General features: G+C 35.9%; 3 protein-coding genes across 4 annotated transcripts in view; 2 read left to right on the top strand and 1 right to left on the bottom strand.

Moving 5' to 3' along the window:
- Positions 1 to 1,957: 1,957 nt before the first annotated feature.
- On the top strand, positions 1,958 to 2,638 carry LOC107667203 (telomere length regulation protein TEL2 homolog). The gene is made up of 3 exons (XM_016458809.1): positions 1,958 to 2,107; positions 2,180 to 2,295; positions 2,370 to 2,638. Exons 1-3 carry the CDS (start codon positions 2,055 to 2,057, stop codon positions 2,480 to 2,482), a joined length of 282 nt encoding a protein of 93 aa, XP_016314295.1. The 5' UTR covers positions 1,958 to 2,054; the 3' UTR covers positions 2,483 to 2,638.
- A 400-nt stretch (positions 2,639 to 3,038) lies between these two features.
- LOC107667212 (intraflagellar transport protein 140 homolog) overlaps positions 3,039 to 20,761 on the top strand; it is a 40,901-nt gene continuing 23,178 nt past the window's right edge. The window contains exons 1-19 of one of the 2 annotated variants that reach the window (XM_016458828.1): positions 3,039 to 3,178; positions 3,767 to 3,924; positions 4,945 to 5,169; positions 5,271 to 5,392; positions 5,902 to 6,041; positions 6,121 to 6,296; positions 6,983 to 7,074; positions 7,228 to 7,334; positions 7,910 to 8,049; positions 8,190 to 8,393; positions 9,097 to 9,169; positions 9,322 to 9,413; positions 9,542 to 9,669; positions 9,747 to 9,864; positions 10,224 to 10,345; positions 10,434 to 10,572; positions 11,091 to 11,222; positions 11,386 to 11,421; positions 11,578 to 11,789. In XM_016458828.1, the coding sequence (XP_016314314.1) occupies positions 3,778 to 3,924; positions 4,945 to 5,169; positions 5,271 to 5,392; positions 5,902 to 6,041; positions 6,121 to 6,296; positions 6,983 to 7,074; positions 7,228 to 7,334; positions 7,910 to 8,049; positions 8,190 to 8,393; positions 9,097 to 9,169; positions 9,322 to 9,413; positions 9,542 to 9,669; positions 9,747 to 9,864; positions 10,224 to 10,345; positions 10,434 to 10,572; positions 11,091 to 11,222; positions 11,386 to 11,421; positions 11,578 to 11,789 (2,405 nt within the window). In that variant the 5' untranslated portion in view covers positions 3,039 to 3,178; positions 3,767 to 3,777. The remainder of the gene's footprint in view (positions 3,179 to 3,766; positions 3,925 to 4,944; positions 5,170 to 5,270; positions 5,393 to 5,901; positions 6,042 to 6,120; positions 6,297 to 6,982; positions 7,075 to 7,227; positions 7,335 to 7,909; positions 8,050 to 8,189; positions 8,394 to 9,096; positions 9,170 to 9,321; positions 9,414 to 9,541; positions 9,670 to 9,746; positions 9,865 to 10,223; positions 10,346 to 10,433; positions 10,573 to 11,090; positions 11,223 to 11,385; positions 11,422 to 11,577; positions 11,790 to 20,761) is intronic. The other variant, XM_016458829.1, reaches the window with a different exon arrangement.
- The window catches only part of tmem204 (transmembrane protein 204), a 14,106-nt gene continuing 10,347 nt past the window's right edge, over positions 17,003 to 20,761 (bottom strand). The window contains exon 3 of the mRNA XM_016458830.1: positions 17,003 to 17,985. Within this exon, the coding sequence (XP_016314316.1) occupies positions 17,741 to 17,985 (245 nt within the window). The 3' untranslated portion in view covers positions 17,003 to 17,740. The remainder of the gene's footprint in view (positions 17,986 to 20,761) is intronic.

Genomic DNA, 20,761 nt, shown 5'->3' with positions numbered 1-20,761 from the left:
TCTTCTTCAGAAGAATGACAAAAACAGCAACTCACTTCAATGTCTGACTTATATTTCCTAAGAAAGACTTTAGTTGGGTAACATTTGTGAATCAACTTAAATGTTATTTCTTTTACTTTATTGGTATCTATGAGGCAAGGTCCATACTTTCTCCCAAGGTATATTTCCCACAATGCTATTCCAATAAGGTATTATGTAAGGAATAGTTGTTATCTCTCTCTGAAAAAGAGGTCTAATTTTATAGTTATTTGTTTGTTGATCTGTAGAAAAGCAAACACTTCCTATCATTGTGTCAGTTAAATTCAGAGCGCAAGTACATGGCCATGGAAGTGTAGTACCTTGCAACAGAAAAGACATACCAGCGGGAATGGCATTGAAAACAACAGCATATTCATCAGCAGATACAGGAATATGATATTTCTGTAAGAAATCAGAGTAGTTGTAAAGTCTGCCTTGTGAATTAAAAAGCTGTCCAACTTGTCTAGTTTGACAACTAGAACCAGTTGTCAAAGAAAAGTGATTTTTACCATTTATTCTTGTAAAGAATATCCTTATTGTTCCATAAATAATATCTGTGCGGAGAAAAGTTGTGTTTGTAAATTAAGGACCCAGCCAAGAGCATCTGCTTATGGAAATTAGAACGTTTATCTGTCTATCTATACTAATGATGTGTTGTGTCTCTTTTACACACAGAGAGAGTGCGGGTCTGGAGCGATGTGCGTCTGTACTGGAGCTGTTCCTCTCTGCTGGTCGTCCTCAGGTGTTGTTGTGGTCCAGATGTGAGGTGGGCGGAGCCTATTTAGACTCCCCAGCTAAGAGAGACCATTGTCATCGGTCACCTTGCAGCTTTGCCCTCCATTACCTGCAACCATCTGCATGCAAACACACCTGACGCCTTCCTACCACAGCAGTACTACCCGCTGCTGGCCGCCAGCATACTGGACACACTGGAGAAGACATGCCACGCTCTCAGAGGTATCACACACATTCAGGGTGGAAATACTTGTAAATAAAGGAATAAATAAAGCACATGCTTAAAGCATCATTGCATCCACTTCGTATTTTAATGCATAATTGCAACCGCCACATATGTAAAGCATCACTGCAACCACTGCATATTTTAAAGCGTCATTGCAGAAATTGCATAATTTACAGAACCATTGCAACCACTACTTTTTTTAATGCATCACTGCAATCACTGCTCGCATGTCAATGCATCATTGTAATCACTGCATATTATGTGTTATATATGGATGTATCATTGCAGCCACAGAAAATTTTCATACATTGTTGCAACCACATTCTGTTTTAATGCATAATTACAACCCCTGCATTCTTTAATGCATCATTACAGCCACTGCATATTTTAATGAATCCTTATAACCACTGCAGATTTTAATGCATCATTTGGAATCTTTGATGAATAGAAAGTTCAAAAGAATATTATTTATTTGAAATTGAACATTATAAATGTCTTTATTGTCACGTTTGATCAATTTAATGCAACCTTGCTGAATAAAAGTATTGACTTCTGTTTTTTTCCCATTTCTCCTTAAATTCAGACTCAGTTGTTAAAGTCTGTTCTTGGTTATTTGGCTCTGGATTCAGAGCTCAGGACACTGCTTAAACAGGTATGATGATGGTCTGTTGTGTTAGTAGTTGTCCTGTATTTATTCTAATAAGTCATTTTTGTATGTAATGCAAAAGAAGTTGTGTAAGAGAAGTTCTAACTGGTGTGTTTGTTGTATACTATTATACTACTATTTTTAATTCCTGTTCTGAATACCTTTAAATTTAAAGGATTTGTTTGTGAAGTTAGCGGAACTAAAGTGCATATTTTATTATTGTTTTTTAGTCATATTGATATATAATCACAAAATTTAGGCAGCTCTACAAACAAGCACAGCAAACCTGAAATTTGAAATTGCATTTTAAACCTCAATTTAGAATCAGAAAAAATTACAATTTGATTTATTCCCCAAATGGTGCAGCCCTATTAGGAGTGATGTGCACTTCATATAATCACTGATGTTTTTGCTCAGGTTGCGTCTCAGATGGGCCGAGCTCTGCTGGATTTAGTTTGGCCCATGCGCTTCCACACTGACCAGTAAGTTTGTGTTCTAGGATGCATTATATTACATGCCTACATCTAATGCTCTCTCTCTGGCTTTAACTGTAGGATGGTGCGGAGGGGCGTTATGTTTGCGGTTTGTGCTGTGTTTCTGAGCATGCCTGCTGAGAACTTACTCACAGAACTTGGTGATGACCTGATGGAGACCAGAGCCTGGCTAGCAGGTACACAGTGCTTGTTTGACTCTGTATGTGTTTGAGTTTGTATATGTTATTCATAAATGTCTTATTATGTGCAGATGTGGCAGAGAATGAGTGTGACGCAGACTGCAGGAGTTTGGCGGTACAGAGTTTCATGCTGCTGGACAAAAACCTCAAAACTCAGCTGCAGATCCCAGATATGGAGACCTGAGGAGGGCTGACAATATCTCACACTCATCTGGAGAAGATTTTATGATCATGACATGCATCCCTAATTACTATGGCATTGTTCCTTGGATTTCATGTATTGTGTTATTTTTGTACTACTAATATTTAGTTACTGTTAAATAAAGAGCTTTTTGGGGACATTGAAGACTTCTGTTCACTTTATGACTTCTGTTTCATTTTATGCTGTGGAAAACTCATAATTTTATGTCTTAGAAAGCATTTTAGTCTGATGCGAACAGCTGCAGATATACAGCAGGGTCACCAAACCCAACAAGGCATTAATAAAGGTTACCAAAATCTGTTATCCCATTCTATTAAAATTCAAACTCTTTTCAAATTATAAATAAAAGTTAAAATGGGTTGGTTGTTCATGACAAACTATTATCAAGCTGCAGTTACCCTAATCCCCCCCCACATGTGCTGAAACCATAATAACAAAACGCACCTCATTAGCCATTCCACTCGCTTCACCTCATTGGTTGAGACGCAGCGCTCACGTTTTAGCTCCGCCCCTTCGCGCTTCTTGGGGTTGTCTGGGCAACCGAAAAAGACGCTTCACGGCTAAAGGCGCGTCGTAAACATCTAAGGGCTAATTTCATCTTTCTATTGTCTAAATCATACATATGCAGCGTGAAAAACACACGGTCATAACGGCAGTGCTGAGTGGAAGAGCTCTCAGGTAAATTCTTTAAACAGTCGTTATTTGAAAGGTTTTTTAAAGCGGCAGGCCTCGGTGTGGATTAGCTAACAGAGCTAGCGACAGATTTACTAACGTTTAAAACGGATGTAAACAACAGTTACCATTACACTTAACCATTGACGCTGAAATAGCTTAAAATATCATCACAATAGTTTTCCCAGCTTTAGAAATACATCTTATCTACAACTTTATCAGCGCAGCAAACCGTTAACTTTTAAGGAGTCACAATTACATAAAAATACCATGGTACTACCATGTTTTTTGATCATAGTAGCATGGTAATGGTTTTAGGCATTATGCTATGTTAAGTGCCTCGGATTATCATTTTAATACCACTGTATAATCATATAGTATTTATCAATGGTATCATCGTCTGACCCTCACTGTACCATAGTACCATCACAATAATTCCTGTTAACCAGAAATGTTATGTAAACCATATAGAGAGTGTTTTTTTTATATTGTAGCTGTCATATTTAGGTTCTCAATCAATATTGTCAGTGTTAGATTGCTGTTGTAAGATGTGCCTTGTGATATTAACACACAGTCTGATCATTATTTCTGTAGTTTTGTAGGTCATGGCTGTGTATTTTGATCATCGTGTCGAGGCCCCTGACAGCAGTGGAGCGGCTGTCCTGATCTCATGGCATTCCAGTGTGTGTGTGCTGGCCGTGGGCTCTGTGAACGCCTCCACCGGGGGCTGCGTGGATCTTTACCTGCAGCAGGTGAGAGAATATTTGATTTTGTATGCAAGTTTTACATTACTATACATTTTCAATAACACAATAGACTACTGTTCAAAAGTTTGGGGTCTGTGAGATGTTTTTGAAAGACTTTTCTGCTCACCAGGGCTGCAATTATTTAAACAGTAAAAACAGTAATATTGTGAAATATTATTACAATTTCAAAAACCTGTTTTCTATTTCAGTATCTTTTCAAATGTAATTTATACATGTTATGCAAAAGCTGAATATTCAGCATCATTACTCCAGTCTTCAGTGTCACATGATCCTTCAGAAATCATTCTGATATGCTGATTTGCTTCTCAAGAAACCTTTCTTATTATTCTCAATGTTGAAAATGGTTGTGCTGCTTCATATTGTTGTGGAAACCGTGATGCACAACCAATTCAAAAGTTCGGGGTTAGTAAGTAAAAAAAAAAAAAGACATTAATACTTTTAATCAGCAAAGATGCATTAAATTGTTTAAAAGCGACATTAAAGACATTTGATCTTTCTATTCGTCAAAGAATCCTGAAAAAACATTTCCACAAAAATATGAAGCAGCACAACTTGATAATATGAATACATTTTTCTTGAGTAAATCAGCATATTAGAATGATTTCTGAAGGATCATGTGACACTGAAGACTGGAGTAATGATGCTGAAAATTCAGCTTTGATCACAGGAATACATTTAAAAATAAATAAAAATATAAGACCGTTATTTTAAATTGTAATTATATTTCATAACTTTTAACAGTATTTTTGATCAAATACATGCAGCCTTGGTGAGCATATAAGAGACATCTTACAGAAACGTTAAAAAATCATTCCAAACTTTTTGAACGGTAGTGTATGTATTGTTTTATCATTTTAGTTGTAACCTAACGAACCTAATAGTTCACTTAACATTTAATAGTTCAATTCAAATGTTATTTTACGATCCACTATTCTTTCCTGAAATACAGTATTGTCAATGATGACGTTGAGTATTAATGTGTTCTGTAAAATCTGTCTGTTTTAGGGGGAGCATATTGAGCTGTGTCATGTGGAACGGGGATTCAGCCCCTCGTTGTTGCAGTGGCACCCGACTAAAGCCCTGCTGGCGGTGGGATGGGAGACGGGCGAGACCATGCTCCTCTCACACCCCTCCGGTGAACACACACCCCTGCCCAACAACACACACACCGCCTGCATCACAGTGCTGGAGTGGAGCAGTAACGGCAACAGACTGGTCACAGGAGATCAGGTTACACACATTTCACTATGTAATATAATAAATGCTGATGTTTAGGGTTCATATGCACTGAGGTGAAAGTATGCGCATGTGTGTGTGTGTGTGTGTTGCAGGCAGGTGTAATGGCGGTGTGGAGGGTGGACGCTAGAGGGAAACTGCAGGGATCTCCTCTGATAAAACATGACTACAGTAACCCACTGACATGTTGCATCTTCAGACCTCCACCACCTGCTGAGTGAGTCTCATTTAACCCTCACATCAGTGCTATAATGATTTCTCAACAGTTTAGTGGCAGTACTAGTTCTAGCTGGACTAGAGAGGAAATTTTGAGTTGTGAAAGTTAGAGTGTATGTACATAGTACGTCAAAATCTTGTATTGGAGTTGAATGATTACTGTAAACTTATTAGATTTTTTTTTTCTTAATTGTAGCGATTGTGCACTTGTTGTGAACTTCAAATCTTAAAAGTATATAAAAAAAAAAACTACTTGCAGATAATATAATATGAATAAAATGAAAGGCCACTTTGGTTTAGCTAATTACATTTAATATAAATGTAAATTATAATGCATTTTATTGTAATTTAATTTAACTGAAATTAAGAAAATATAACACTTATATACACTTGTATATCCTTTTAAAGTATATTATTTTCATAAGAAGTATTATTTTTCACAAGAGTTGCTATTTTTTATATGCACTCTATCTGGCATAAGAATCCTACAGTGTGTGTTTATATCGGTAGGGATGTGGCGATGCTGGCCCGTGCTGCTGTCAGCGGCGATGAAAGTGCTCTGGACATGTTTAACTGGAAGAAGAGCAATAAAGGAGGGTTTGCGCTGGGATCACAGGAAGGACTGGCATTCTACATCAGTACAGCTGATGGTGAGAGGTGACAGGATGTTTAGCAATGATGTTCAGGTGCTGTCGGTTTGTTCTAACCGTGTTTGTGTGTGTTATTTAGGGAGCGTGTACAGCGTGGATGAGCAGGTGCGGAGTGTGCCGTTGCTGTCCGTTGAGAGTGCGGTACAGAAGATGTGGTACTCCAAGAGGAGGGCCGTTCTCGCCGTGGTAACAGACTCACTGCTGCTCTCTCACTTCAGTCTTGGACCGGAAGGAATCGCTCAGGAGATCAGTAAGGTAACAGATCAAACTTCATATGTCTGTCCAATTAGATATCAGAATACAACCACAAAAACCAGACAAGTTCTTTATTTTTATCTTTTAATTTCATTTTAATTTTAGTTAAAGTTTTAGCAATTCTGTGTTTTTGCATTTAAAATGTTTTGTTTTTAATGTCTATATAGTTTTTATTACAATTTTAGTTATTTTAGTACATCAAGAAATTTAGTAATTTTGTTGTTTTTTACTTAATTTTTTCCCCTTTTTTCAAATAAATACAGAAATTTCAGTTTTGACAATATGGGACCTTTAACAGAAATCACAGCCTGTTCTAGTACACCCCCAAAACAAAATCAAGACTTTGTAAAAGAGCATAATAGGACCCCTTTAAGGAAAGGGTCAGCATTTCCATACTGTACACATCATTCACAATTTCTTGCCATTCACATACAAATGGGGGAATTTTTTTTTTGACATGTCTAAATAATTTACATTAATTTATTTTAGTTTTAGTTATTTTAGTACATCTAGTTAGGCTAAATGAAAATGGGAAATTTTGCCTTGGCAGCTAGCTGAAATAAAATAATTTTTAAAACTATTTTATTCTAGTTAACATTTATTATTATTATTATTTCAAGTAACAAAAAAGGTATGGTTTTATGGTTTAGTTTTAGCTAACTATAATAACCCTGGTGTGTGTACAGGTGAAGCTCAGTGGCAGAGGTGGGCAGCATGCAGACATTGTGTGGACAGAAAACGGTTTGCTCATCACAGCATCAGGAGAACAACACATTAGGTTAACAACAAATTTTAGTCCTCTGTGTGTGTGTGTGTGTGTGTGTGTGTGTGTTTTAAACCTTGTATATAAAAGTGTTTCTCAGTTCTAGTTTCTCAGCAGTTGCCCTGAGATGTTGCATGTGTTCTGATGGTGGTGTGTGTGTTTGTATAGGTTGTGGGATGTGGAGCTAGATGATCATTACGCTCTGACGCTGGATGAGTCTCTGGGCTTTGAGAAAGGAGAACTGCTCAACTGTGTTTCCTTTTGCACTTCTAAGCGTAAGATTTACACTGTTACAAGTCTGTGCAACTCTGAACAATGTACACACTTACACAAATACTGCCTGAGTTTCTGTATTGTTTTCCGTTTGAAATTGTTTTAAAACACTACCATTTGGAATCACTACGATTTTTTGTTTTTGAAAGAAGCCTTTTATGCTTACCAAGACTGTATTTATTTGAATAACAGTTATTCCTGCATTCTAATATACTGAATTGCTGCTTAAGAAACATTTCTGATTATTCTCAAAGTTGTGCTGCTTTATATTTTTGTGGAAACTATGATACATTTTTTCAGGATCTTTCTTTGTTCAAAAGAACAGCATTTATTTGAAACAGAAATCTTTTTTAACATTGTTGTCTTTCCTGTCTCTCATTTAGCAAATTCTTATTGAAAAGACAAAAAAAGCTAATAGGTTTGATTCCCAGAGCAATGCACGTATTGATGAAATGTATATCTTGAATACAGTTTAGGTCATTTTATATGAAGGCATCTGCTAAAACACAAATGTAAGTGATTTTACAAGTGTGATTTTGTTCAGAAGTAATCTGGATCTTTGTGTTTTCATCTGCAGAAGTTCTTGCAGCAGGTACCAGCAGAGGTCGTGTTGCTCTGTGGCACATGGTGACAGTGAGTGATCAGAAAGGAGACACGAAAATACACTGGAAACTCCAAACACCAGCAGAGGTGGAAGGAAACGTCTCACAGCTACAAGTGAGCAGTGGATATTTTTATCCCATATTTAGGGATATTTACAACATTATGACATGTGATTGGTTATTTCAGACAGTAATTCTGATTCTTGCTTCAGTTTGTTGAAGTCTGTCTCCCCGTGTCTGTCTGTGTGTCTGCAGTGGGGTTCGAGCTCTCATCTGTTGGCTGTCTGCAGCAGCAGCTGTGTGGTGATCCTGTCAGAGCATGTGATGTGTTCTCATTACAGCCAGCAGATGGCAGCAGTGCAGCTCACGCCAACACAGCTCAGCCTGGCCAACTTCAACACCAACACACACATCACCTTCCACACAGACACACACATCAGAGCCGTGCAAGTCACCAAGGTAAGACACATTTAATGTGGCACATTCACACAGCAGCATTTAACACACAACCCTTTTCTAGTTTCACCTCATTCTGCAAATGTACTGCAATGATTTTACCATAAACCCTCAAGACAGCATCATTGTTCACAACATATGATGAATGTAGACACAATATTTTTTTTATTGCCACATGACCAGAACCAGGGGAATTTATTTCCACAACTTTTACAGAAAAGAAGAGCAATGTTAAAACTGATTAATATTATTATAAAAAATGTCCAGTTGTGCTAAATTATTTACAAAATCATATATGTTATATATTATGTATTATTTATTTAAATATATGTTATATAATAATAATAACAATAGATTATTTTGTTAAATTATTTAATAACTGTGAAAAACGTGATTAAATAAAATGTGAGAAAAAGAAAGGAAATTAACTGAGGCAATTAAAAAATAGCTAAATATTACACACACACACACACACACACACATATTTTTGAATTTATAATATTTCATAACAACATTTTGCTATATATTTAAATTGCCTAAGTTAATTTTTTTTTTTTCTAACATTTTAAAAGATTAAATACATGTTTTTAAATTTAGCAAAATTAAGTAATAATAAAGAAATTTATATTTATTATGTAATTATAAAATATATATATATTAAAATCTGCAAAATTTTTCTACGTTATTTTCGTATCTGTTTGTACAGGATATGGTGACGGTGTGGAACGGGAAATATATCACTGTGTACGAGCCATCAGGACAAACCCTACACAGCACAGGTACCATAAACACATGTAATATATTTCCAGACAACACATCATTAATAATGACTGATATGCAGGACCACACAGAATCAGGACCTACCTATATGTCATGGCATATAAGAGACACCGAGTCATTTCTGAATAAATTTTTATGTTTTCATCATCAGGTTCTTTCCAGTGTGAGTCTCCTGCTCTTGCGGTACATGAAGAAAACATTTATACCGTCGAACCAAACCGTGTCCAGATCCGCACACCGCAGGTACACATACACAAACTCTACACACATCCATGTTCTTTAACACATGAAAATACACATTTTACACAGTGACTGTTCACATTTCCAAGTTTGTGTTTTACAAGTGTATGTTTGTGTGTGTGAATGTCCAGGGCACCGTGAAGCAGTTGTTGGTGTTTTCTGAAGCGGAAGGAAACCCCACACTGCTGAGTGTGTGTGGATCTTACCTGGCCGTGGGAACAGATACGTGTCACGTCAGAGTCTTTGACCTCACATGCAGGTAAACACACACTAATCTACTCAAACGTGTGTAAATGTATATATGTGTGTATAATGCATGTGTGTTTGTGTGCACAGGGAGGCCAAAGCCATGGGTGTCATGAAGAACCTCTCTGAGCTCATTCCTGACCTGGGCGCTCTGAGATCAGTCAAATGCAATGCCAGCGGAAATCAGTTGAGCATCCTTATTACACAGGTAAAAAAAAAAAAAGACAGTTCTTAAAGGGACTTTGCTCTTTTGAAATACAAGTTTGATGCATGGTAATGTTCATAATGCAAAAGCATCTTTCCTATTCGACCAAGATGAAATATTAAAACTGAACTGCAGGAATGCAGCAGGAGGAAAATGGTCATTAAAAACCCAATTATGACTTGCAAATTGTGATTTGGATCCCTTATTTTACATTTTTTACAAATATTTATAGAAAAGAAGAAAAATAACAACAAAATTATAAGGCATCACAAAATATAACAAAACAGTAACAATCTGTTATCTGTTATATATATATATATATATAGCAGATATAACAGATAAATGTTTTTTGTGCATCGTAGGTGAACGGGCGGCCGGATAACAAAGTGTATTTCTATGACATCGAGCTGGACACGCTGTCTTACTTCAACTTCTTCATAGGGAGGCCAGAGAGCAGTCTCGCACAGTCTGAGGACAGTCAAAGGTGCCTGTGTTTGTGTTGGTGTGGTCTTACAGGAACAGAGATAAAGATAAATAGACGTTCTTTGAGAAAAATTGTATTTGAATTTAAGAACTCGATGTGAGGTGGAGTTGGCCGGCCGCTGCCCTGTTTCTCAGTTCTGGGACGAGAACGAGTCACGTCTGTTTGTGTGTGAAACAGTTCCCGTGAACTCTGACCTCCACAGCAGCAGCCAATCACAAATAGAGAAGGTAAAACACAACCTAATGAATATGAAATTAATTTGTTTTTTAATATTTATTTTATTTTATATATGTTCATATATTTTTATTTCATAAATCATATTTAAGTAATTACAAATTAGGTATGATTTAAAAGCTTGCCTTAAACACTCATAATCCATCACCCTTTTTTTTCTTTTTTTTTTGAAAAAAAAAAAAAACTGCATAGCATCACATGTTTTTTTGGTTTTTTTCGTTGTTGTTTTGTCTTTTTAAAATCTTTTTTTAAATCAGTTTATACCTGGTTCAGAACAGACACAAATGCAAAAAATATAACATTTTGATGAAATTGTCTCTCTCTTAAAAGTCTTTAAAAAATCTGAAACAATGAAATGATCTTTATTTTTATAGTCTTGGCTCAGTTTGTTTTCCATACTAAAAACTATGCATTTTATTTTTGACATTTTTATGTTTCTCTTCCAGGTCAAAATAGACCCGAATCCATTAATTGAGTTAGTGTATAAAAAGGTTTTTGTCTTTCCTGGCAGGAGGATGTGTTGGTGGTGACGTTCTTTGTGACACAGGAACACGGTCTCCTCCTGCAGGACTCACAGCCTAAACCTGCTACGCTGCTCTCTCTACTGGCTTTAGATACACCGTATTACTATTATATTTGCAAGGTACAGACAAAGAAGATACAGACACCCTTCATTCCCCTTTCTCCATGCTTTTCTGTCATTCTATATGCATATCTATTTCTCACCCTTTTACTGTATTTTTTCTGAATGCATTGTTTCATTTTTCTCATTCTTATTCTATTCTGATTGTTCTGCCATTGCTAAGCTCTTATTTCGGAGGGGAGGCCTCATTCTCCCTGATGTGAGTACCCTCACAATTACCCAGCAGTCATTTGGGAGAAGAATCATCACACATCACTCTTCCTCTTTTCATTCATATCTTTGAATTTGTTTCAGTAATCTACAAAGAGTCTGTGCGTTGTGTATCTTTAAAAAATGTGTCTCTCTGTCCTCTCAGCTGGGTGAGGGTGGAGATCAGGTGGTCTCGACTCCCTCCGCCGCACCCCAGGTGCCTTCGTCCCCTCAGATGGTGGTACGGCGAGCCCTCCGAGACTTTGTGGGGTTAGAGAGCTGCGAGAAACAGACCCGAGACGCCATGCTGAACTTCAGCTTCTACCTCACTATAGGGGACATGGACGAAGCATTTAAAGCCATCAAACTCATCAAGAGGTACACACACAAACACATGTTCAACACTCATGCACTCACATCTTACCAGAGCGATGAGGTTCATAATAAGTGAATGTGCAAGTCAGAAATTAGATTGGTAGAACATTTGAAAGTGCTTTTACGGCCACTTTTTGCGTTCAGCTGCACTGCTTTTTGATTGTTTTTCTATCTGAACATGCACTAGACGGTCATCTTTGACCATTCTGCTGTGGCTTGCTGCTTTTTCAGCATCTTGTGCATGATTACTGCATTTTTTTGGTACTGTGTCAGGTTAAAAGTAGTTTTTCCTAGTGAAAATTAGTTCTGTGTGAATGGCCCCTTCAGATGTCAACACTTATTTTCTGTGCTTGCGTATCAAAGACTAGATAAGTGTATAGTTTGTGTGATAGCAGTCATTTGTGTAATAATATGCCTCCATAGACAGGTGTTTAAGCATGAATCTAATGGGCAAAAAACTATTGTAGTGATCGATACTGATATATATAGAGCAGGATGATCGATTGCTGATTACTCAAAAACGGTGTTATTGTTAACTAAAACTATTAAAAATAGTTTATTGAAATTAAGTTGAAATAAAATATAAAGAAATGAGAAATTCAGCCTTGGCCGCTAACTGAAATAAAATATTTTGAAGGTAAAATACTAAAATGAGTAAAAACAAATATCAAGAAAAACTAAATGGAAATATAAAAAAATTACAAAAGCACAACAAAATTACTAAAACTTAAATGAAAATAAAAATAGAAAAATAAAAGCTATAAATAATACTAAAATAAAGCTGGTTAAAATTCATAAAAACATTTGAAAATGTTCGCATAGAAAGCTAATTGGCTGTTGCTGATCCAGTGCTATTTTAGTATTATTTGTATACTTTTATAGTATTTATTAATATTGTAAATTATCATTTATTTGTATTTTGGGGGGGGTGTTTCATTTTTATTATTTTCTATATTAGTTTTCAATTTTTATTTTAGTTTTAGTAATATGAGTACTTCAGCCTAAACTTATTTTATTTCAGTTAGTTGCCATGCAACATTTTAAATTTTCTAAGTTTTCTAAGTTTTTTTTAAATCTAATATTTATATTTTATTTATATATTTGTATATTCTTTTACAATTTTTAATCATTTTTGTTTTAATTAACAATAACAGCACTGTACGGATCGTCTCAAAATGATCTTCTTGAAATACTGGTCCATGGCTCGCAGAATCACTAGCCCGATGTCCCGGGGCTATTGTGTTTTCCAGTCGGGCTACCAAAATATATCACCGCCGTACCCGACGGGCTATCTTGAACAGTGATATAAAATTCCTTCCTTGATTTGCGTTGTTCACTAGCTTGTAGGGGTAAAATGGATCATACTTGATCATTTGCACGTGTTTCTAAGTCTTGCCGATTTAAACATTCAAGTGTTTTAAACAATTCACGGGCATTCGGTGCTGCGCGCACTCATTCAAAGCGTGCACAGAGAGCCGCGTTATACAGTCTATGGTTTCAGACAATGCGTGTACACAGAATTGATTCCTCTTTTGCATATCCTTGCATCTGAGTGAACACATACACACAAAATTATCTCAAAATAACTGTCTCGGCAAGTACTCTCGTAAACACAGTCGGTTATGTCTTAAGTGAACGTAAACAGTGGAGAAAGAAATCTCAAGTGCATCATTATATTGGATCCGTGCATTCGGTCTTAAAGGGGCAGCAGCCTATAAATACCTGCTGTTCCATAAGCGCCACCTGCTGTCAGAGAGTGACATTTGCATCTCATTCACAAAGCTAAAATCAGACCATTCTGTTTTTGCTTCAGATTTCGAAATTATACAATCTAATTGCAATCTAAATAACATGTATTTAGCATCTTCGTTTGGATCATGATTAAAATGCAGTGGTTGCCTCTGATCTTAAATGGAAAAAGCACAGCCGAAGCCTTAGTTTGTTTATATGAAGAGATTTATTTTATTTGTATTATTAAATTATTTGATACCAGCTACCAGTGATTTTGAAATTTTGCAAGCCCTGTGGTCAATTAATTCCTTGGTGAATTTATTGGTCAATCACAACTAAAAGTGCTACCTAGTTAGGCAGCTTAGCAGGATTTAAAACACAGGCATTCCCCTTGTGTTCGACTGAGTCACTGTGAGTGAGTGAAACACCCTCTGCGCTCTGGGTATATGTGGAGGACGTGCAAGATGGCATGATTACCATTTACCATCCATTCCAGCGAAAAGGGAGATGCTATGTAAAAAGATCTCCATCATAAAAATGATTTCCCACTGATAAATGAGGTAATGGACGTTGAGCCGGATGTTTCTATTGTATGAGTGCTGTCATTGATTTCAGACACAAAATGCATTCCCTGTCATATTTCCAGAGAGGATATTGTGATCTAAACAGACACACACACACACACACACTGCCGTCTCCCTGTTCAAATGAAATATACAGAAGTGGCTTTTGGGAAGGGTGTGTGTGCGTTTCATGTTTATAATGGGAATTGTAATTGTACTTTGCATGCTTGTAAGGTTACTGATGTTTATATGTAGGTGTGTGTAGCGGCTTCCCAAAAGACGCCGGAGTGTATGAGAGCACTACCGTAAAAGACACAGATTTCCATGACTGTATAGGGTGTGTGTACTGTACAGTCCTGCTGTATTGTTTTAGTTCATTTTAGCAACAGATGAAACGGCGAGAAGAGGAAAAGAGCTTGAGTTGAGTGATCTATTGATGCCTATCTTTAACAATCACATTCTCAAGAACTGTGACGGATCCCTGTAGGGTTTGTCTGTGGCACGGACTGTCGGATATGTTTATATGACCTTTAACCTTTCACCTTTTAAAGGTTTTTTCATTCCAAATCTGTGTAACTTAAAATAACTGTTTAAATATTTTTTTCCAAAATGTAATTTCCTGTGATGCTGAGCTGTATTTTCAGCAGTCTTCAGTGTCACATGATCCTTCAGAAATCATTCTAATATGCTGATTTGCTGCTCAGGAAACATTTCTTGGAATAATCATGTTTTAAAAAAAGTTGCGCTGCTTCATATTTTTGTGGAATACCTTTTTTCATGATTCTTTGACCCTTTTCGGGTGAGCTATCCCTTATTCATACCAATAGTTTCTGTGCATGTAATGAAATTAATTGCTCTCATGTTATCGTCATTCAAGTGTCAGTTTGGAATCAGGGGTCACAGTGGAGTATAATGTGTGTCTCCGTTCATTTCCTCTCATTCAGACTGTCCTTGACTCTCTTCTATGCTCACTGATCTCTCTCACACACACACACAAAGTCAAACCCAGAAAATCCCCTTTGAGTGTTGAATGGCTTTATGTTTATTTCTTTAATAATATTATACCAGTCCCACTCAGGGTGAAATGTGAGATTTTAATAATATACTTAATATAGCTCTATATTATACTCATATATGAGTACCACAGGCACAGGTAAGCAAATATTAATGTCTATTGTTTACTGAACTGATATAGTTCCAGTCTATCACTTTCAGATCATGACTATACAGAGTTTCCTCATTGGCATCTTGTAGATTATTGTAATATCAGATGTCAATTGTCAGATGAATGCACATGCAGAAGTCAATAAAATAATTCTGGTACCAAATGACCAGACCTGCATAGAATCTGCACCTCCAGGTTTCCATCTCGTCCCCTTCACATATTCATAAATTGAATATTTTGGAATAATTTGATATAGGTGTGTGTAGCGGCTTCCCAAAAGACGCCGGAGTGTATGAGAGCACTACCGTAAAAGACACAGATTTCCATGACTGTATAGGGTGTGTGTACTGTACAGTCCTGCTGTATTGTTTTAGTTCATTTTAGCAACAGATGAAACGGCGAGAAGAGGAAAAGAGCTTGAGTTGAGTGATCTATTGATGCCTATCTTTAACAATCACATTCTCAAGAACTGTGACGGATCCCTGTAGGGTTTGTCTGTGGCACGGACTGTCGGATATGTTTATATGACCTTTAACCTTTCACCTTTTAAAGGTTTTTTCATTCCAAATCTGTGTAACTTAAAATAACTGTTTAAATATTTTTTTCCAAAATGTAATTTCCTGTGATGCTGAGCTGTATTTTCAGCAGTCTTCAGTGTCACATGATCCTTCAGAAATCATTCTAATATGCTGATTTGCTGCTCAGGAAACATTTCTTGGAATAATCATGTTTTAAAAAAAGTTGCGCTGCTTCATATTTTTGTGGAATACCTTTTTTCATGATTCTTTGACCCTTTTCGGGTGAGCTATCCCTTATTCATACCAATAGTTTCTGTGCATGTAATGAAATTAATTGCTCTCATGTTATCGTCATTCAAGTGTCAGTTTGGAATCAGGGGTCACAGTGGAGTATAATGTGTGTCTCCGTTCATTTCCTCTCATTCAGACTGTCCTTGACTCTCTTCTATGCTCACTGATCTCTCTCACACACACACACAAAGTCAAACCCAGAAAATCCCCTTTGAGTGTTGAATGGCTTTATGTTTATTTCTTTAATAATATTATACCAGTCCCACTCAGGGTGAAATGTGAGATTTTAATAATATACTTAATATAGCTCTATATTATACTCATATATGAGTACCACAGGCACAGGTAAGCAAATATTAATGTCTATTGTTTACTGAACTGATATAGTTCCAGTCTATCACTTTCAGATCATGACTATACAGAGTTTCCTCATTGGCATCTTGTAGATTATTGTAATATCAGATGTCAATTGTCAGATGAATGCACATGCAGAAGTCAATAAAATAATTCTGGTACCAAATGACCAGACCTGCATAGAATCTGCACCTCCAGGTTTCCATCTCGTCCCCTTCACATATTCATAAATTGAATATTTTGGAATAATTTGATATCTCTCTCACTCTTTTTAACCCATTTTGCCATATTTGGGTGTCATATATATATATATATATATATATATATATAAAAAATGAACTATAATAATAAAAAAAAATGTTTTGTGTAAACAAAATGAAGCAATTAAGCAAATTTTCATGGTTATTAATTAAGCAAAATTTCCCTGCTGTTCTCATTACTGAAAAGAAAAATCTCCATGATTTCCATCTCATTCCCTCTTAAATTGGTAGATTAAATGTGTTGGACTAATTTAACAATTTAAAAAAAAGTACATTTTACATTTTGCTTAAAATGAAGCAATCAAGCATGTTTAGAAATTTCGCATATTTTCCCCAGAGTTCTCATTACATTATTTCACGGTTTTATATTTTATATATTTGTTGTTCTGCTTTAATTTATGGTTATTTTAATTTGTAAAAAAGCTCAAAAGTAAAGCATTGACACTTTACTATAATAGACACATTATATTGAGAATCTGGGGGCAAATGTGCTTATTTGTAATAAATATGTCATAATGCAAAATATTGCAATGTTTCTTAAAATAAATTTGGTTTCTTTATGCAAAACACACACAAAAAAATGACTGGACATGTCAAATTTCCCAATTTAAATCTGTCCAGAATTTTTTCCCCCCTTCAATTAGCAGAGAACATGTATAAAAGTGCAGATTCCGTGCTGGCCTGTAAAGGACTGTATTCAATTGACCTGGGAGCAATATTCAATGCCTGGACTCCTTTTGAAATCTGAAACTCCATGTTTCATAGAACCATAACAGATATGTGTGCATACGAATGTGCTTCTACTTTCTCACAAGTGCACTTATGAATATAAACGTGTCAAGATCCAGCTTGATCTTTATCTGTCTGTTGTATTCTTTGCAATCCACAATGCTGCTTCTGTGTTTAAATGCATTTCAAAAGTCTTCCATTCAGTCCGAATCCACTTTTTGCGGAGTCGAAGAGATCAGTTTCACTTAAAATGATAGAACTCCTCTCCATGTGCGTTTGTGTCCGTCCATCCGTCTAAATATCCACCCTGTGTTTTGTCTCAGGTGAGGTGTGTCTTTGTGTGTCAGCATGGCGACTCTACGTAGTCATTGTCTAGGCGCGGCCTGAAGGGTGTGGTTAGAGATCGGCTGATGACGATGACCGACGGAGACATGCAGTCATCACGGCGATGCAGAATATTCCAGATTAGCATGGCGGCCGCTAGCGTGGCAAACAAGCAAGCAGCGATGTTAACGTAGCAGGCGTAGGACAGGTGAGTGTAGGGGCCGATCCTGTAGAACGTCACCAGACCGATCACCAGCACAAAACCTGCAGAGAGAGAGACAGGACTTAGTTTCAGAAGATGGTTTAAAACCAGCCAAAGCGTCAATTTTTAATCCTTGTGCTGTGCTGAAAATTCTTGGTGTGTTGGTTATAAATCTCTCATTATGTGATATTATCACCATATCTTGGATTTAGTCTTTTTCAGATGTTTTTTGTAGGGCTTTTATTTTCGACCGAGAACTAAACAAGTGTAACAAGCGGTGAAAAAAAAAAGAAAGAAAGTAAAAATAAAAATTAAATGAAAAAATAAAATAAAAATATTCATTCATTCAGTTAGGGGAGCTTTCTGTCCACTAGGATGATTTATAGAATATATTTTAAAGAATATATAGTTTATAAAAATACACTTTTTTTAAGAAATCATAAATTTAGGGGATACATGCATTTAGAAAATAGAGTAAATATTAATTTCATGCTGTCTTTAATCATAATATTTGATATATTTCCCTTTTTTAATGTGTGATGCTTTTAAAAACTTTTAAAATAGAGCATTAATTTTATTATAATTTTTTTAATTCAGTAAAATATCTGTCAATTTAATGTCGCACTTATCAGCATTACATTTCAATGGGTTATATAGAATAAAACAAATCCAGTTCTACCTAAATTTGGCTTTTATTCAAATAATTTTTTTTTTTAATTCATGTTTCACACCTTAAGGGTGTTAAATTTGCCTGAATTTCTCTATTTTGAGTTGGTCTTTTAAAATTAGGAAAACTTTACTTTGCCAGCATAAACTCCAAATTGAACCAATTGATTTTCTTAATGTATGTTACTGGTTTAATTGTGAACAGTTACTCCATGCCTTTTCATAATATTATGTAAAAAAAAAAAGTCATGACCAAGCATTTTAAAGCATAATTGAGGTTTGCTCAAGAAAGTTTGGTTGTGATAAAAATAAGATATGACATGAGAGCACAGAATTAAAAAAAAAACCATTTTTTACACATCATTAGCTGCACATTTTGCTTTTAAACCCTCCTGAAGCTCTTTCCTGGTTCATTAAAAAAACATTCTCTAGAAAACACCATTTGTATTTGTTTTTTACAAACCAAATTATTATCTTTGGTTTTTGAAAGCATGTCACATAGCTAACTACAGAGCCTGAACCCGAAACATTCCTTTAATTCATCACGACCATAATAATAGCTCAATCTTCTTCCCTTTTGACTGATTCGAGTTGGTTTTGGCTAATAGGAGTAGTACGTCTCCCACTTCCTGTAAAGACTCCGAGCACATGTGTTATTAATAACTGCGGCCTGAAAACACAACAGCAGATTCCCAGAAATACAGACCGTAGAGGATGTGAGATGGCAGGAGAACAACGAAATGGAAAAAGTTACAGGATTCAGATCGCGTTACATGTGCGTGTTTTATTTAGGCAGAAACAAGAGCGAGTGAGGCGTTCATTCGTTCAGTTTTTATTCGGAATGCAGCTTTTTTTTGGCCCAGTGTCATCCCTTTTCCTTCCTTTTCTCCTCTATCCTTCCATTCTTCCTTCCTTCCCTCCAATTCATTCAGTTTCATCTGACGATTCTTACTCACACTTGTACAATTGAACTGGAACATGATGTACAATAACAGGCTCGATTCAATTTATTCAGGAACAGATGTTTTTCTCTCTTTGCTTCACATATTGCTCTCTCTCTGACTTACTTTGTCATGGACTGTTTATTCTTGATCATTTTTGTTTTTTTGAAGTTTTTATTTTTAGTATATAAAAAAAAAAGACCCTCTCAGATCTGTTTAGTTGTTTGTAGTCTAACAGAAAAAACACCCATGAAAAATGATCCTGATCCAAATCACATCCATATGTCCAGCCTTGTCCAATTTTCAGTCAGAATGTATTTCAAGTAGTCAAATAGCTTGTGATTTTAACATCACACAAAGTGCAGTCGTGTCTATACTCGTGTGACATTCAGTATGTATTTAACGGTGAATTGGTGAACAAGTGTTTGATTTCAGTTTCAGTGTATGCTTGAATGTGTAAGTCCTCTTTTATTTTTGTTTAATTCATTACTACAATTTAAATCCTACAGATCACACTGCATACCAATATTTAGTATAATTATTTAGTAATTACATTTTCTTTTTCTTTTTTTTTATTAATTGAATTCATTATTGAACTTTAGTGTATATATATATATAATTTTTATTTTATTTATTTATATACTTTAAATATTCATTAGCCTCACAGTAGGCTATTTACAGTTGCCAAAAAAAATGCGCTTGTGGTATGGTTCATTAATATAGATTTTAATGTCGCAAGTCTGTGTGTATATTGCCCTTTTACAACAGCTTTTCAAGTGGCTTAATCTGATTTTTGATCCAAAACTATTTGTTATATTATTAAAAAGATACTTCACCCAGAAATGCCATTTTACTTCCATAGTATGGAAAAATACTTAGTCAATGGCTACCAGCAACTCTTAGGTTACAAACATTCTTTAAAATATGATGAAAATGAAATGAAACTCATACAGGTTTGGAACAACATGAGGGTGAGAAAATGATGACAGAATTTTCATCTTTGGGTGAACTATCCCTTTAAGCTTTCACTCTCATTAACACAAAGTACTTTAGAATAAAACTGAAATTAAATGGCCCACAAACTAGCCTTGAGCCATCATCGTTGTGTCCTTGAGTGAGGTGATTAAGGTGTCTGAGGGAAAGTCCCTGTTCAATGGCGCTGTTGTGTGAATGTCTAGTCAGTGCACTTAAACCAGGGCTGGATTGGTAATCGGGCATACCGGGCATTTTC

Source organism: Sinocyclocheilus anshuiensis, unplaced genomic scaffold (genome assembly GCF_001515605.1).
Source record: "Sinocyclocheilus anshuiensis isolate Anshui unplaced genomic scaffold, SAMN03320099.WGS_v1.1 scaffold415, whole genome shotgun sequence".
Taxonomy (NCBI): domain Eukaryota; kingdom Metazoa; phylum Chordata; class Actinopteri; order Cypriniformes; family Cyprinidae; genus Sinocyclocheilus; species Sinocyclocheilus anshuiensis.
This window is presented reverse-complemented; position numbering and strand designations above follow the sequence as displayed.

Coding starts and splice junctions, on each gene's coding strand:
- LOC107667203 (XM_016458809.1), top strand. CDS start 2,055: ATGGGCCGAGCTCTGCTGGATTTAGTTTGGCCCATGCGCTTCCACACT. Junction 2,108..2,179: donor ATGCGCTTCCACACTGACCA/GTAAGTTTGTGT, acceptor CTTTAACTGTAG/GATGGTGCGGAGGGGCGTTA. Junction 2,296..2,369: donor GACCAGAGCCTGGCTAGCAG/GTACACAGTGCT, acceptor TATTATGTGCAG/ATGTGGCAGAGAATGAGTGT.